General features: G+C 35.6%; 1 protein-coding gene across 1 annotated transcript in view; it reads right to left on the bottom strand.

Moving 5' to 3' along the window:
- Positions 1 to 19568, bottom strand: part of GNAQ (G protein subunit alpha q) — a 289672-nt gene that overhangs the window by 50749 nt on the left and 219355 nt on the right. The window contains exons 4-5 of the mRNA XM_029202711.1: positions 18869 to 18997; positions 16067 to 16196 (exon numbers count right to left, since the gene is read on the bottom strand). Of these exons, the coding sequence (XP_029058544.1) occupies positions 16067 to 16196; positions 18869 to 18997 (259 nt within the window). The remainder of the gene's footprint in view (positions 1 to 16066; positions 16197 to 18868; positions 18998 to 19568) is intronic.

The raw sequence follows: 19568 nt of genomic DNA on the forward strand, positions 1-19568 counted from the left end.
AACAAACAGAAACATGTAGACATATTATATTCAAGCTGCAAAAAATCAAAGATAAAGAAAAAATCTTAGAAGAAGCCAGAGGGGAAAAAAGCTCCTATAGATTAGCAAAGATAAGAATTACATCTGACCTCTCTTCAGAAACCATGTCAGCAAGAACAGAGTGCACTGATATATTTAAAGTGTTGAGAGAAAAAAATGACCACCATAGAATTCTGTACCCTATGAAATTATCCCTCAAAAGTGAAGGAAAAATAACAACTTTCTCAGACAAACAAAAACTGAGAAAACCTACTGCCAGTAGATATGCCTTGCAAGAAATAATAAATCATTTAGAGAGAAAGAAAAGGATGTAGGTCAGAAACTCAGATCTACATGGAAAAAGAATAAGTGAAGGTCAGATAAAACCTTTCATTTTTCTTATTCTTAATTGATTTTGAACAGTTTGTTCAAAATAATACTACAATGTATTTGATTATGAATGCTTATATATATGTTTATGTATTCTTATGTGGAATGAATGACAGCAATGATACAAGAGACTCAAGGGAGGAATTAAATTATTTTGTTATTATACGGTACTCACACTACTGGTGAAGTGGTATAGTGTTATCTGAAAGTGGACTTGTATTTGTTTTAAGTGTATATTGCAAACTCTAGTTGCAACTACTAAAATAAGTGAAAAATATATATACAATCTATATGTTTAAGAAGATAAAATGAAACCATATAAAATGTTCAATTAAAACCGTAAGAGACAGAAAAGGAGACAAAAATAGGAACAAAGAACAAGGGCAAAACAGTATCAAATATGGCTGATATTGATCCAACCATATTGATAATCACTTTAAATGTTATTGGTCTAAATATACCAATTTAAAAACAGGAATTATTAAGAGTGGATCAAAACACAAGACCAATTGTGTGTTGTCTACAAGGAAGTCACTTTAAATATCCAGACACATGTAGATTAAAGGTAAATGGATGAAGAAATATGTACCACACTAACACTAGTCAAAATAAAGCTGAAGTAGCTATATTAATTTCAGACAGAGCAGACTTCACAGCAAGGAAAGTTACGAGGAATAAAGAAGGACATTACATAAAGATAAAGGGCTTAATTCTCCAAGAAGACATAACAATGCTTAATGTACATGCACCTAAAAATAGAGTGTCACAATATGTGAGGTGAAAACTGATATAACTGCAAGGAAAAAGAGATAAATCCACTATTGTATTTGTAAACTTCAACATCCTTCTATCACAAATGGACAGATCCAGCAGGCAAAAAATCAGTAAGGACATAGTTACTCAACAGCACCATCAATCCACTGGATATTACTAACATCTATCGCCTTCTTCATCCAAAAACAGAAACAGAACAGAAATCCTTCTCAAGCTCACATGGAACTTTCACAAGATAGACCACATTTTGGGTCATAAAACAGACCTTGATACATTTAGGATATGACACCATGTATGCTCTCAGACCACAATGGAATTAGACCAGAAATCAATAACAGAAAGATAGCTGGAAAATCCCAAAATATGTAGAGATTAAAAAACACACTGAAGGGGAAAAAAGAAATTTTAAGATAAATTTTAAAATATTTTGAACTAAATGAAAATTAAAAATTATCAAACTTTGTGGGATGCAGAGAATATAGTGCTTAGAGGGAAATTTATAGCATTGAGTGCATATGATAGAAAAGAGGAAAGAACATATAAGGTATCAGACAGAAGAAAGATCAATCATCTATGCTTCCACCTTAGGAAGCTAGAAAAAGAAAAGGAAATCAAATCCATTTTAAGTAGACAAAAGGAAATAATATTATAGCCAGGCTAACTGAGAAAAAAAGAGAAGATACAAATTACTAATATCAGAAATGAAAGAAGGGACATTATTACAGACCCCATGGACATTACAAGGATAATAAAGGAATACACTGTGATTCCCACAAATTTGATAGTCTTCATGATATGGATCAATTCCTTGAAAGATACAATCTGCCAAAACTTATACAAGAAGAAATACACAATCTGAATAGGTCTATATCTAATAAATAAATTGAATCAACAATTAATAACCTTCCAAATCAGAAAACAAAAGGCCCAGATGGATTCATTAGCGAATTCTACCAAACGTTTAAGGAAGACATTATGCCAATTATCTATAATCTCTTCCAGAAGACAGAAACAGAGGAAAAACTTCCTAACTTATTCTATGCGACAGCAGTACCCAAATATCAAAAGCAGACAAAAGATATTACAAGAAAGGAAAACTATGGACCATTATCTCTCATGAACTTAGATACAAATATCCTCAACAAACATGAGCAAATCAAATGCAACAATGTATAAGAAGAATTGCACACACCATGTCCAAGGGGATTTATTCCAGGTATGAAAGGATAGTTCAGTATCTGAAAATCAATGAATGACATCCATCACATCAATGGGCAAAAAAAGAAAAGTCACATGATCCTATCAATTGATGCAGAAAAAGCATTTGACAAAATCCAACACCCATTCACCATAAAAATTCTCAGCAAAACTGGAAACAACGGGGAACTTCCTTGACTTGATAGAGAACACCTAAGAAAAACTCTTACAGCTAACCTCATGAGAAACTAGAAGCTTTCTGGCTAAGACTAGGAACAAAGCAGGAATGTTCCCTCCCACCACTACTTTTCAGTACTGTAGTGGAAGTCCAACCTAATGCAATAAGGTAAGAAAGGGAAATAAAAAGTATATAATTTGGGAAGAAATAAAACTTTTGTTTGTTCACAGATGACATGATCATTTATATAGAAAGTCTGAGAGAAGTGATGACAAAAATCCTGGAACTAAGAAGTGACTACAGGCTGGTTGCAGCACACAAGGTTAATGCAGCATACAAGGTTAATACAGCATACAAGGTCACTTGCCTATATACCAGTAATGAACAAATGGAATTTGAAATTAAAAACACAATATCATTTACATTAGGAGGAAAAAAATGAAATGCATAGGTGTAAATCTAACAAAATATGTACAAGATCTAAATGAAGAGAACTACAAAACTCTGATGAAAGAAATCAAAGAACTAAATAAATGCAGAGCTATTTCATGTTCCCAGATAGGAAGATTCAATAATATCAAGATGTCAGTTTTTCCTCACTTGATCTACAGATTCAACACAATCCCAGTCAAAATCACAACAAACTGATATCAACAAACTGATTCTAAAGTTTATATGGAGAGGCAAAAGACCCAGAATAGACAACGCAATATTGAAGAAGGAGAATAAAGTTGGAGGACTGATACTATTGGACTTCAAATCTTACCTATAAAGCTGTCATATCAAGACGGTATTGGTGAAAGAACAAATAGAGAACCCAGAAATAGACCCACATAATTACGGTCAACTAATCTTTGATAAAAGAAAAAAGGCAATAAAATGGAGAAAAGACGGTCTTTACAACAAATGTTGCTGGAACAACTGGACATCCATATATTAAAAAAAAAAAAGACTCTAAACACAGATCTTTCACAAAAATGAACTAAAAAATGGATCACAGACCTGAATGTAAAATGCAAAACTATGAAAATCTAGGATGAAAATCTAGATGACCTTGGTATGGCAATGGTGCTTTAGCTACAACACCAAATACACAATCCATGAAAGAAATAATTGATCAACTAGACTACATTAAGATTAAAGACTACTCTGCAAAAGACAATGTCAAAAGAATGAGAAGACAAGCTACAGACTGGGAGAAAATATTTGCAAAAGATATAACTGATAAAAACTGTTATCCAAAATATACAAAAACCTCTTAAAATACAACAGTAAGAAAACTAACAACCAGATGAAAAAATGGATACCTGAACAGCTCACCAAAGAAGATATGCAGATGACAACTAAGCATACGAAAAGATGCTCCATACCATATGTCATTAGGGAAATGCAAATTAAAATAAAGAAATATCTCTACATACCAATGAAAATGGCCCAAATCTGGAACACTGACAACACCAAATGCTGGGGAGGGTGTGCAGCAACAGTTTTCATTCAGTGCTGGTGGGAGTGCAAAAACGGTACAGCCACTTTGGAAGCCAGTTTGGTAGTTTTTTACAAAACTTAACGCCCTCTTATCATATGATCTAGCAATTGCACTTGTTGGTATTTGTCGAAAGGAGTGGATAACTTATGTACACACAAAAACCTGGACATGGATGTTGATAGCAGCCTTATTCATAATTGCCAAAACTTGGAAGCAACCAAGATATCCTGCTGTAGGTGAACAGAATAATACACTGCGGTACATCCGGACAATGGAGTATTACTCAGCACTAAAAGGAAATGAGCTATCAAGACATAAAAGGACACGGAGGAATCTTAAATGCATGTTAATAAGTGAAAGAAGCCAATATGAAAAGTCTACATTCTGTATAATTCCAACGTAGGACATTTGGAAAACGTAAAACCCATGATACCACAATGGTGAATACATGTCATTATACATTTTTCAAAATCCATACACTACACAACAGAAAGAGTGAACCTTAAAGTAAACTATGGACTTTGAGTGATAATCAAGTGTCAGTGTAGGTTCACTGATTGTAACAAATGTACCAGATGTAACAAACCCCTTGTTAGGATGATGATAATGGGAGAAGCTACACACGCATGGGGGAAATTGCTGTACTTTTCGCTCAATTTTGCTGTGAACCTAAAACTGCTCTAAAAAAATTGTCTCTTTATATATAAAAAACAATTAGACTCCCTAAATATCCCTTCCCCCCACCGTTCCCCCCGGTAACCATAAGTTTGTTCTCTAAGTCTGTGAGTCTGTTTCTGTTTTGTAAATAAGTTCATTTGTATTATTTTTTTTTTAGATTCCGCATATAAGCGATATCATACTTCTGACTTACTTCACTCAGTATGACAATCTCTAGGTCCATCCATGTTGCTGCAAATGGCATTATTTCATTCTTTTTAATGGCTGAGTAATATTCCATTGTATATATGTACCACATCTTCTTTATCCATTCCTTTGTTGATGGACATTTAGGTTGCTTCCACGTCTTGGCCATTGTAAACAGTGCTGCAATGAACACTGGTGTGCATGTATCCTTTTGAACCATGTTTTTCTCCAGATATATATATATAGTTAGGGAGTTTGGAACTGACATGTACACACTGCTATATTTAAAATGGATAACCAACAAGGACCTACTGTATAGCACAGGGAACTCTGCTCAATATTACATAACAATCTAAAAGTGAAAGGAATTTGAAAAAGAATGAAAAACAAACAAATCAAAAAAAAAAAAAACCCAATTAGATAGTAGTGATTTTGTCCAATTCAGTGAATATACTAAAATCCATTGATGTGCACACTTTAAGAGGGTGAATTCGATATTTTATGAATTAAATCTCAATAGGCTGTTTAATCTCTTCTACTATTTTTCAATTGAATCTTTTCTACTTCCTGTATGGCTGGACTCCGCTTCTGAAATACTCTTTCCTTCCCAAGTGAGTCACCCGTTCAGCAAGTCTCCCGCAAGTGTGTATAGTCTGTCCACTGCCGCCCTCACCCTGCTGCCCTCACCCAGTTTGCTGCTACCAACTGACTTCCTACTGCGCAGTCCCCATCTCTTATGAAAACACTGAGCCTCGTCTGTGGACTCACCCAGACTGAAAAGCAGGACACTAGCACTTCTGGTTTGCTTCTTGCATAACTGCTTTATTTCAGCAAAGAACATTTCTGACGTAAGAAAAAAATCTTGATGACAAAAAGAATAATTCAACAGGAATATGCAAAAATTTCAAACTTATAATGTACATAATAATGAAGTCTCAAAATATAAGTGTGGAATTTAAAATATAGACAAGTTTACAACCAAAGTGGGATATTAAATAAAAACAAAAAAAACAGACAAACAAAAAAACACCTCAGTCAGTGAGGGGAAAAAAAAACCCTACACACTGTTTTTCAGATGGCTTTATTTTTTTCACCCCCAAAAGCGAGAGGACATTTTTTTCGTTTTTTTCAGGGATTCATTTCTGTATACAAAATATTTTTATAACACAGGATTGTATATCATATATCAAATGACTCTGCCAATGTATGCAATTTTTACTTTACAGGTATATTTTTGCTCTATTTATCTAAAAGAAATATATACCTTAAAATAAAAGTTTAATTTAAATTAAATTTAAATATTTAAAAATTTTCCAACGTTCCCAAATTACATAAATGGGTAGTTGCTCTCCAAGTGATTTCAGTATCAAAGAAAAATCACATGCTAGTGGTTAATTATTTATGTTTATAATGTTAAAATGCTGGTGTTAATATTAGCATTTAATTTTTATATGCATTTAGAGTAAACAAAATAAAGGTGGAACTACGCAAGTAACAATTCAAAACCAAAAAATTTATAGCAAATGTCATGTTAAAATGTCCATTTCCAAAATACAAATGCTTACGCACTACAATTGGGAGGAAAAATTCCTTAAGGAGGACATGTAAAGGACAAAGTTTAAAAGACCAATAAACTGAGCCACACCAAAACGCACCATTTAAGGCAGTAAAAAGCAAGTCACAGAGTAGCAGAAGTTATTTGCAATATAGATAACATACAAAGAGCTTGAATCAAGAATATAAAAAGGACTCTATGGGGACTTCCCTGGTGGCATAGTGGTTAAGAATCCACCTGCCAACGCAGGGCACACGGGTTCAAGCCCTGGTCCGGGAAGATCTCACGTGCCGTGGGGCAACTAAGCCCGTGCTCCACAACTACTGAGCCTGCGCTCTAGAGCCTCCAAGCCACAGCTACTAAGCCCGTGTGCCTACAGCCCGTACTCCGCAACAAGAGAAGCCACTGCAATGAGAAGTCAGAGCACCGCAACGAAGAGTAGCCCCTGCTCACAGCAACGAAGACTCAACGCATCCAAAAATAAATAAAAAATTCAAAAAAACCCACAACTGATTTCTTTAAAAAAAAAAAAAAAAAAAGGACTCTATGTTAATAATGTTTTTCCAAAAAGTCAGATCAATAGAAAACTGGCAATAGAATCAAATAGGCACTTCAAAAAGAGGACACCCAATGGTAAAGAAATACATAAAGAACTCAGTCTCATTATAATCAGGGAAATGCAAATTGACACCACAGTGAGATGCTACTACACACCCATTATAATGATTAAAATTGAAAAGCTGACCATATATATCTTTGTTAGCAAGGATATTGGTCAACAGGAACACACATGTACTGTTGGTGGAAGTGTAAACTGTTTTCAAAGTTCAAACTGGTAGTGTAGTCGGTTGAATGGTGACCCCTCAAAAGGTATGTCCATGCCATAACCCCTAGAACCTGTGAATGCAACCTTATTTGGAAAAAGTCTTTGCAGATGTAATTAAGTTAAGGATTTTTAGATGAGATCATTCTGGATTATCTACTGGGCCCTACATCCAATGACAGGAGTCCTTTTAAGAGACAGCGGAGAAGACAAAGACACAGACAAGAAGGTCATGTGAAGACAGAGACAGAGACTGGAGCTATGTAACCAGAAGGAATGCCCACAGTCACCAGAAGCTGGATGAGAAAAAGAAGGGATCCTCCCCCCTATAGCCTTCAGAGGGATTTCAGCCCTGCTGATACCTTGGACTTCTAACCCCCAGAATTATGAGCCAATAAATGTCTGTGGTCGTAACCCACCAAATTTATGGTGATCTGTTACAGCAGCCCTAGAAAATGAATATAGGCAGTATCTAGTACAGTTGAACATATACATTCCCTGTGAACTCTAATCAGGAGAAAATCAGGCACATATAAGGCAAAAAACATGAAAAGAATATTCATATCAGCATTATTCATAAGAGTCCCGAAGAGAAAACCACGCAGATGTCCATCAAAAATAGGATGGAAAAATAAATTGTTGTATATTCATTTAATTGAATAATATAAAGTAATAAAAATGAAAAACTGAAGCTACACAACATGGATTTATCTAATAAACTTATTCTGAACACAAGAAGGTAACACAAAAGAATTCATTTACTTTCATTTATATGAAGTTCAAAATACGCAAAATTAATCTACGGTGTTAGAAGTCAAAATAGTACCCTTGGGGAAGAGGGAACGGGGTGATTTTAACAGACATAATGCTAGAACCTTGCACCCCAAAATTTGAAATCACAATTTTAAGTGCATGTGGAACATTTATAAAAATTGACCACTTCAATGACAAAAGCAATGTCCTAAACAATAAATGGTGACATTTATGGATGGTAACATTCAATACTGTAAAGTTGAGAAACCAACCTCAAATTTACCTATACATTTATTAAAATTCCAATCAAATTTGTGTTTTGGTATTTGATAGGCTGATCTTAAAATTCAAATGAAAGACTAAAAAACCAAGAATAGCCAAGAAAATTCTGAAGAGCAACAAGGTAGGTAGACTTGATACTCTAGATATCTAAACTGTTGATCTGATGACTTTTATATTGCTACAGGAGTAGTAAATACATCAATCAAACAGAGGGCCCAGAGAAAAGACCCATGTGTGTAATAAAACTTGACTCACATCTCAAGTGTCATTAATATTGATGGGAAGAAGGACTACCAGATGAGCTAACAAAATAAAAAAATACATCTGCTTAAAGTCCTTCGAGTGCTAAACAGTAGTGAAGAAATACCAGGTCAGAATTTGGGGAAGGACAAGTCTGGAGAAGTGAGCCCAGGCTTTGGGGCCACTTTCCCACGGAGGTATTTGCTGATTCTGGAGATGGCAGCTGAGAGGCCTGAGGGGATGAGGCTCTAGTGAACCATAACTGCTTTGTCCTAGGCTATGCACTGGGAGTGAGGGTATGCCCAAGGAAACAGGCACCTGCAGCTCAGCTCTCTAGCCACCGAAAGGGCTAACATGAAAAAGACTGACAATACCAAGGGTTGGCAAAGATGGGAAGTGACAGGAACTTTCTGACATGGCTGGCAGGACTGTAAATTGGTTCATTCACTTTGGAAAATACTTTAACCTCATCTACTAAAGTTGAAGATATGTATTCCCTATGTGCCTGCAATTCTACTCCTAGGTATACAGCCAACAGAAATGTAAAGCCAGGTACATCAAGGGACCTTTACATGAATATTCGCGGAAACGTTATTTGTAATATTCCCATCCTGGAAATACATGAAAAGTCTATACTTAGTAAAATGGATAAACAAATTGTGGTATTTTTAGGCAACAGAATACTATATGGCAATGTAAATGAATGAGTTATGTAAAATATATATACCTTACAAACATAACACTGAGCAAAAGAAGCCAGACACCAAGGTTTATATAAATAGCATACTGCTTTTAAAGGTCAAAAAACACACTATTTGATTCCCTTTGTGTAACAGTTAAACACTAGTAAAAACTATAGTGTTCAGGAATGCATAGTTAAGCATTAAAACTAAAGAGAGAAGCAAAGAAGTGATTACCTTACAGAACTGTGGTTACCTGCTGGGGGAGGGGCACTAGCAGGGCTTCAGTGGTCTTCCAATGTTCTATTTCCTGACAGGGGTTTTGGACGCACAGACGCTTTGCGATAAACCAATGCTCTGCACGTTTTTTGTATTTGTGTACTTTTCATATATCTTTCATAATTAAAAAGGTAAGAAAACAGCAGTGGAGATGGATGACGGATTTATTATTCAATACATGGTATTGGATCAACTGAACAGAAATACGGCAAGAATATATTAAATCTTTACTTCCTATCACACACAGAAATCAATTACAGGTGTATAAAAAACCTAGGAAAAGCAAAAACCTTGTAAGTTTTAATAGAAAATATGGGATGGATCTTCATATTCTATGGAATAAAAGTAATTCCTGAAGAAAATACAATAATACAACCAATAAAGGTAATGAGTGAGCTGACCACATTAAAATGAAAACTCTTCTATAAGATAAAGTGAAAAGACAAACCACACACCAATAAGTTCTATATGTATAACCAGCAAACAGTAATAACCAGACTACTTAAAACTGCGTATGTATCAACTGAAAAAAGAGACAACTCCACTGGGGATTGGGGTGAGGGAGAGAACAGGCAAGGGTAGGAAAAGGTGATCCATATTACAAACAACCTGGCTGGCTGAGATGAAACATGGTAGCGCATATTCACATAATGGAATGAGACGGTGATCTAAATAAATGAATTAGAGCCATGTGTTGCAACATGAAAAAAATCTCTAAAACAATGTTGAATTAAAAAAAAGGACAAAATGCAAAATAAAATCATTTTATAATAATAAAATTTATAATCATGCATACTACTTAAAATCCAATATTACATATTCCTTATCAACACATATGTATATAGTAAAAACATGAAAAAAATATGCTTAGGAATGATAAATGTTAACTTGAGGCCAGTGGCTTCTTCTGGGGAGGGAGAGAAAGGAATCAGGGAAGTTTACACAAGGACTTTGATTGTATCTATACCATTTTATTTCTGTGAAAATAAAGATTTAAAGCAAATATGTCAAAAATTTCAAGTTCTCTATAATTTTATAGTCTCCTGTATCACTGAAATAAAAACAAGGGTAAACAAAATCCACTTCCCTAGCTATTCTCAGTTTTATTCTTACATCAAGCTGTGGGTTTAGACCCCATGTTACTGGCCCATCACAAACTTTGATACTATGGCACCAACTTACACTGAAGGAAGCTTAAGAAACAGGCCTCGTGATTCTGGTATTTGGCTTCCTGGAGGGGAACCATCATGGATATAACTTACTACCTCCTGCAGCATCTCTGTACAAAGTTAGGGAATAGTCACTTGGAGGGCCCAGTACCAGGAGAAGCTTTTTCTTTTTATATAGACACAGTGAATCTTGTAACAGACCATGGTTACTTCCTTTTATTGGTTGCTAAGAGACACTTGACTAAATCTATGGACTACCACTAGGAAAGGTACCTGATTTGTATTTTAATTCTTCATCTCACTCTCCAATCCTTACTGTCCTTTCATCCAGATTTTTCAGGTGATTTATTTTATCCTACTGTGTGTATGTGATTATGTACACACACACACGGAGGCATATAATATAAAGGAAAAATCTGATAGATTTCTATTATATTAAAATTTAAAACTTCTGTAGATCAAAAGGCACCATTAAGAGAATAAATGGCAAGCTACAAAGTGGAAGAAGATGTTTGCAGTACACATGACAAAAGGTTCACATCCAAGAGTGTAAGGAACTCCCACAAATCAGTAAAAATAAAGATGGAAAATTCAAAAGAAAAATGGACAAAGTTGGTAAACAGCAGAGCTAAAGTTCCAGCCTGAAGTCTTACTTCATTTTACTTAAAAAAATTATCATTTCACGTATTTGTAATGCCATCACCTAGCAACAATGACAATCACGCTTTACACTTTGGTCCTGGTAGAAAATCTTCCGTTTTCTTTTTTTTTTTTTTGGGGGGGGGGGAGGTGGGTGTGCTAATAACCTTCCCTATAACAAGTGTATATATGTAATTTGTTGTGATTACAGAAATCAGATTATACCAAATATACTACTTTGCAATCTTTTTCATATAATTCATCTTCAAAAAAAAAAACTATTGCACAGATTACACTAATATGGGTTCCATATAGTCTTCAAAAGACTTCCAATATACATTCACACAAAAGGTGTCCCTGTGTGTCTGCTTCCCCACACGCTTACCAGCACTAAGTGCAGGTCTCTGGTTCAGACTCATAAATGGTGATCAGAATACTTCCTTCTGGCTTCCTTCAAGCATTGAGAACAAAGCAATTAAGGAGGAGTAAAATAATGAGCAAACAGAAATGCCAGCTAATGAAAAGGGTGTGGAAAGGAGTTTAGAAAAGAAACAGTGGCTGAAAACGAACAAAGGAATGAGGAAATGGGAAAGGGGTTAAATATAAAAAAAGTAGGGCGCCTTTCAGGAATATTCTTGTTAATCAGGCCATGACTCTGAGTCGTACACTAAAGACTGAGGGGCAAGATGTAGTTTCTGATTTCATAATTTGATTAAGAGTCAATAAAGGAGGGCTAGAACCAATCCCATTGAGACCGGATATCTTAACCTAAGCTCGCTCTTTTGGAGTTCAAATTTCTTCTCCTCAATTTTTAGTCAGTTTCCTCCCCCTAGAGCTGAATTTTATCTAGAGAAAAAATTCCCAAACTTCACTTGAAGTTTTTAGAGCAGAACAAAGTACATGTTTCACACTTTTAAAGAAAATGTTCAGACTCTGGTTGCAGCTGAATAACTTCAAAATGGCTTCATTTTAAAACTTAGTAGAGGAGAAATATCTGAAGGAAATACGTATTTTAGATTATTTGTTTTAATCTAGTTTAATTACTGGTAAAGGGTCTCTGGCTGGTCTCATGTGAGTATAACAAGAGCTTAGAGGTGGAGAAGAGGGGTTTCAACTCCTGCAAGGTCAGGATTTTCATTCTACCTCTATGTTCTTGGCCACCTTTAACAGTTCCTCTTGCTTTTCCTCTCAGTTTATCCCTAACTTCTGGAAGACACTGTGAAGCAGGGGAAAGAAAGCTGGTCTAGAATGGGAGGAATGGGGGCCCTGAGTGACCTGGGCCATGGGCCTTAATCTCTCCATTCTTGTATCCTCAGCAAACCTGATCTTCTCACTTCACGGGAGGTCAGCTGGTGAGATTCAAATAAGTAATGGTTTAAGCAAGTTTTGAATAGGCATAAAGCGCTAAGGTATTATAAATGTCTACTCTCTCCTTTTATTATTCTTTTTTAAATCAATCGAGCAACTCCAAGAATCAGATTTGAAGGATAAATGTTTATGGGAATCCATCTTGGTTCAAAGGAGGACCTGGGGTACAGGGAACTATCTCGATATTTTAATAAAACTAAAACCTAATTGCTTGTGACCATTTCAAAAGAATTAAGGTAAGTTAGAAGCATACATTCAAAAAGGAAACCTCGGAGAAAAGGGGCCTAAGTCCTTGGGATTCTATAAAAAGCTTGGTCTGTAAGACAGTCCCTGAGTCAATATCTGAGAAACAAGTTTGTATTAGTGCTCAGATACTCATGTAACAGAGAACCACAAAAAACAAGGACTAAAAAAGACAGAATCTGGATACACACTGATGAGCTGAAATATGTTATGTGAATGCCTTATTGTGTGCTCTGGCTCTCAGGGGTACTGAAATAATGTACGCGTGAAAGCATTACAGCAGAGTAACTGGCTCCGTGCTGGTGTGCTATCAAAGGGAAACCAAGACAGCATCGAAGGAATATGTAAATCAACACAGCTTTACAACCCTGATTATGCTCACCCACTATTTGATAACATATTTCCTTCTTTGGAGGAAAAAAAAAAAAAGAAAGAAATTCATTCCCCAAACTCTTGGGAGGCTGAGAATCTAGACAGACAAAAGCACATCTACATAAAAATTTTGAAGATTAATACATAATAAAAGCCAAAGCAATAATCTAAAATAAAATACTTCCCTTAGCTGCTTTTGCTTGTGGTCTGCAATGTATTTTCCACAGTTCCCCAAGATAAAAGGGAGACTGTCAGTATCCATTTCCAGGTTTTTCTCACGAATATATATCAAGGGAAGTACAACAAAGTCTGCTTTGGATTAAAGTTATGAACATCAGATTTCAAAACCAAGAACAAAATGTTTTAGGAGTCTATTCCAGCTTTGTCTCACCAAATCCTGAAAATGTGGGGAAAGTAGAATTCTATAGTTCTGAGTTTTTTTAATGATTTAAGAAAGTAGAGAGGCAATGACATTTTCATATATTATTATAACAGGAAAAGAAAAAAGAATAATGGACTACATCCTGACATTAAAAAATACTTTTGACAGTGTTTCCTAATTACCAGCAGGGATGACTATGGCTAACATGGATGAAGAAATTAATGAGCAGTATTTTTTTCTTATTATGTTTAAGATCATCTCCAATACTACCATCAGGCTTGAGTGATATCTGCCTGATATCTGAAAAGAACACCATAAAATTACAAGGTAGGCTTTAAAAATATTCACAAGTGGTTAGGGAGTCCTAATGAACAATAATAGAGTTATTATTTTAATTTGTAGCATAAGGCATCGCCACAGGAATCAAAGAAACTGATGTATTTTTAGATGTGTGTACTGCTTATACATTGAATGGCGAGTTACTGTGGAAACTTTCATTCTGTGGAAACTTTAACTGGATTTATGTGCTAGAATTAGCTGATGAGTTGCAAATTTTAAAGTGGTAAACCGATTAGCATTAAATCACAAAATATATTTCTTTATAAATAGAATGCCTTTATCTCACATAAAATGTGTATTGATAAACACTTGTTTTCCTCTAGCTATATGTAAACAGTGACATAAGAAATAAAATTATGCATGCGTCTTACAACTTCTGTGCAGTTGAAAATGTCTTAAATTTTATTTCACTGGACAGCAAACTAAAGAAAAGAAATGATGACCTTTATAACTAAGGCCTTCCTTCTCTCGGACTCTCTATTTTGACAAAAGCATCCCTCTTTTTTGAGGTCCTTTACGACAATGTTGATTTTTTTTTTCCATTTCTGTATCTCTTTAGATACCCTGGTATCCAGCACATAGTAGATGAGCGCTCAAAATATTTTTTGTCTTGATTCAACATTCAAAGAAATAAAAAATGTTGTCATATGCTTCCAAGATATATAGTATGTTTAAAATACTATACCCAAAGATTATGGAACAACTAACAGATATAAAAATATGTATAGAGATGTCATAGCTCAAATTCTGATGGTAACTGCTTAACTCAAAGTGTGATAACTGATTCTCATATATCTTAGCATGCTTTTCAGGCACTTTGCATTACGGCTACAGAGGGCAAATGGCTGATAAACCTCATTGTTAAAAAGAAGTCCCTTAAATAGCAAGATATACATGAACAACAAAAAAAAGAACTTCTTTGGTTCAAAAGCCCATATACTTGTAACCCAGGAAACATTTGAAATGCATGAATAGGTAACTCAGCTCTATATGGGATATTGGTTCATAACTCTTCATCAGTCCTACATACAAAAAAAATGCTATGTAGGACTTGATATGTATTTTAAGAGATATTAATACCTGCAGAAAAATAAAATATTTAAAAGGAGAAGCCAGAATTCTTATGTACCCAAAAAACTGTACAAAATTAGAAGTACATTTTAATATGCCAGATCTTATTTTAATCAGCTATTGGGGATACTCACTTCCTTCTCTTTATTTTCTACCCTATTAGGAGGAAATTTAATATCTACTATTGGCATGTCAGTCTGCAAACTCTGCCTCTAACAGTATAACAATGGTGTCTTCTCCATTCTCCCAATACACACCGCACTCCAGATCAAAGTCACGGTTTTCTGTGCCCCTTAATTATCCTCCACAATCAACTCTGACTCACCATGGAGCCTTTATCGTCCTAAAAATCCATATTTATACTTGTTAGAATTTCATGCAATAGGGAGGAGATGACAACACTGAATCAGTTCTCCAGACAGGCATATCAAGGATGCTTTGTCAATCACCCAGTGCTTAGTAGAGACAAAGTTATGCAGTAGCCTATAGAATTCTATAAGAGCAGAAAGGCCACATCACTAGGACACTTCTTGGCTCCAGAACAAACTGATTCAGAGCCCAGCTGCAAAGTCATTCACATTTGCCAAGAGAGGTTTTGAGTACTCTTTTCGACCCACCCCTCATACAAACAACAATTTAAACAAAATGAAAACAGAACAAAACAGGCTGACTCACTCCAACACTCCCAACTCCATCCTGTAGGAAGAAGGCTATAAAATAATGTGACAATTAGCCTAGGGATTTCCTTGTTATTTTCATTTTCAGAGCCTCCGCGTAGTGTTAAAAGTATCACATAGGGTCCAATTAGACCTGGACACACAGACCTGCTCAAACATCTTCCTGTTCTGAGTATACCACGTAGTACCACAGGGTTATTTAAAAAAATTCCCAAATCAGCAGTTAAGAAAGCAATGAAGTCAGTTTACCCCATACCCTATCACTTATCCGTCCACAGAGCACTCACCTCATTGTCTGACTCGACGAGAACTTGATCGTATTCACTAAGCGCTACTAGAAACATGATAGAGGTGACATTTTCAAAGCAGTGTATCCATTTTCTTCTCTCTGACCTTTGGCCCCCTACATCGACCATTCTGCAAGGTTAATAATATTCATATTAATAGCACATAAAAAATATCAATATAAATATAGCTTTACTTACAAACTTAGGAACCCTACTCTCTGAAGAGAATGGTCATCAAAACCAATCCAATTAACACTTATTGAACATCTACTAATTTTCTGTTACCTAACAATCAAAGTCAAGACATTCTGGGTAATAACTCATTGCAGTAATTAGAAAGTTACCTGATATACATAAAAATTATAATTTTGTAAAAAAAAAAAAAAAAAAAATCCTGTGCCAAGCCAAGGAAAAAGGCTGTTTTACTTAATCAAGCACAGAAGAGTCAGAAACAAAACGAGTTTTATTTGTGTTCAGCTCTAATGGCAAATACTGACTTCAGTTTCTCTTCCTATAAAATGAGAATGAAGATCCTCATGTATTTCTCAAGGAAGCTACTAGGAATGACTACAAATGCATTTAAAAGATGTAAGATGCTATGTATTTCAACATGGGTGTGTAATGCTTCAACTAATTGCAAACAAAACCTCACTGATCTTCATCAGGAAGGTAAGCTTTGGGGGCTGTGTTTTCTTTCCAGGATTGACTATAATTTGGGACAGTCCAATCACATCGGGTAACATGGTGCAATTAGCCTTACGCACAAGTCAAGTTGCTAAACTGCTAGAAGTGGTATGTATAAAACATCAAGATGCTATAAGAGGCCACCATTTGAACTATACCGAGGACTTGTCTTTACACATCAATTCGGTGCTCATGAATCAACACTGGCATCAATTAATTTGAGTGCTAGTGTACACAGAAAATATCTAGCAGAACTTGGTACTGAATCCAAGTTTCTTCAAATTGCTGAATCCATAACTTGACTAAAATGTGCACAATGTTTACAAGATAAAATATTTTCAGAAAATGAGAGTTTTAGGTATAAAAGTTTGAGAGTAGGGCTCTTTAAGTGTTTGTTGAAAACTGCAGTTGTTCCTGGTATTTTCCTGCCTCTAAGGATCAAACCTAAACTAAGAAATCAAGAATCTTCCAGTGACTGCTTTGAAAAGTTTCCTATGAAACAGATATCTGAGGGGCAAAACAATGGATCCAGGGAGACCTATGAACTACAGACATCAAAACTAGAATTCTTAGGTCTTTAGAAATATTAAAATGCTAGCTCTTCTCTGATGTCACGTCAATAATATGCTCATTTATATAAAATCCTCATTCCATGAAATCCTGTCATGCTAAACCCTATAAGATGTTTTTGATGGTAGCAAGAAATTATTCTCCTAAGTCATTACTTTTACTGAAGTGCCAAAGAATGTCCTTTAAAAGCTAGTGCCCAAAATGTAGGGGAAAAACCCAAGATGTAACAGTAACCTGGTTTCAGATTTCAGTAATCATAAAGCAAAAAGGAGATGAAAATCTCCATGAAATGCTCTATGTTTTCTGAAAATATTCTAACATGGTTATAAGCAGAAGGAAATTTGGTGTCTCAAGTTAAAGATCTCTAAACGCAATGAACTCAAAACTTAATCCAGAGTGCTGGAGCTACAGGGAGCCTTGGTGATCATCTAATGTAACCATTTTAATGATGAAAAAAACGAGGCTCAGAAATTATTTCCAAAGTGTCACCCTCTTTATGGCTATGTCCATTAGAGTAGCGTATGGCAGCCAGATGTAACCACAGGTGCAGAGATTGATCAGAATGAAACACACAGTGCTTTGGCAGGGAATGATGGAGGGCCTGCCCATCAGGGTCACATGGCAGAGTTACATCACAGGAGTTACCTTCATTTCCACTTCACAACCCTGTACTGTACGTAGTTGTCTTAAATGGATGGCTCTCCCAAGGGACTCAACTCTCTGCACCCAAAGACATATTCATATGGCCTCATTTCTCCATGTACCATGTGGTTCGTATTCTAACTAAAAGTACGTCTGAGTGACTGTGTAATAAGAGATTAAATGAAAGTACATCAGTCTTGTTTATTTTTTCTCATCTTAAAAAAAATTAGACCACTTCAGCTGAAGTATTACCCAGAAAGAATGGCAGCAGTAAGGGAGAAAGTAATAAACTTTCATTCTATTTTCCTATGTAAATTTAGACTAGGTTAATCAATCCATTTCCAAAACGATGTATTTTAAAATTTTTCAGGCAACTCATTTTAGGAGTACAAAACAGCCCGCATTCTTATTGCTACTGAAAAATTCTACCTTGGTACCAGAGGACCTGGAGGAAACAACATGAAAGCTTCTGACAACCTGTAATTTCTGCTATTAATAGGGTTATAAGATAATTTATATCTTTATACAAATGTAAAAATACAGTTTTTACATGTACATGTTTTACATGTAAAAATACAGTTTGTACAATGTACAAACATTGACCTCATAGGTAAAATGATTCCCAACCAGTTTTAGTCTGGACCAATGTTTGAGTAACTTTTAACCACCAGCAAACTATTCACTGATTTCTCAGTGATTTAACCTGAAATAAGAAAGCTGCCCATACACCTTTCCTCTGCTTCCTCTTTCAGGGACACATTATTTCATTTGTGTCTCCAATGATAATAATTGTTATAAAGGTGATACTGTTTTAAAGTCTACACATGGTTTCAATATTCACAGAGTTCACAAAATGTGCTCAAGGCAGAAGAGCTGGCAAGTGGATTTTACGGACTCAGGTACTACCTGAAAATGACACTTTGTAAGTCAAAGGGGTACTCGATGATCCCTGTGGTGGGGACTCGAACTCTGAGCACATCTTGTTGCGTAGGCAGGTAGGCAGGGTCGGCAACGCGGTCCAAGTCATTAAGATAGCTGGAGGAGGGAAGACACATGAGAACGTCAGTGACACCATCACACTAGACCTGCTGATGGAAAAGGAAGGACAACAATGAATCAATCCTAAGACAGAAGTGGAGAGAAGGAAGAAAAGTATCAGAAAGTGGTAGAGTAGCTTGGGAAGTGAAAGATACAGTCAACCTTCTGTTAGTCAGAGCAAGGCTGTCCATCTATGGATGACCTGGTTCACAGTATTTCTCTTTTCTTCTCTTACTGTCAAATAGAACCCTGACAGAACGTAAAGGGGGAGAAGAAAAGAATGAAATGAGTCTCCTACCCTCTACTTGTTTAGCAGGTCTGGTGGGTAAGCAGGAGCTTAGAGCAAATAGTTTTTGAATTATTTATACAAATGTTATTTGTATAAACAAACAGATAACAGAGCTACACATAAGGTCAGGATGCATTTTTTTGCCTTTTTACAGAACATCAGAGCCTTTTCCCTTATAAGACGGCAGCATACCATGTCCTAAACTCTGTCCAAAGCCTAAGTCATTCACAATTAATGTGAAGCCACGAGATTTCTAGTTACTGAGGCAACAATATCGAA

The sequence above is a fragment of the Monodon monoceros genome, unplaced genomic scaffold, assembly GCF_005190385.1.
Source record: "Monodon monoceros isolate NGI ecotype Baffin Bay Population unplaced genomic scaffold, NGI_Narwhal_1 Super_Scaffold_5, whole genome shotgun sequence".
NCBI classification, from domain to species: domain Eukaryota; kingdom Metazoa; phylum Chordata; class Mammalia; order Artiodactyla; family Monodontidae; genus Monodon; species Monodon monoceros.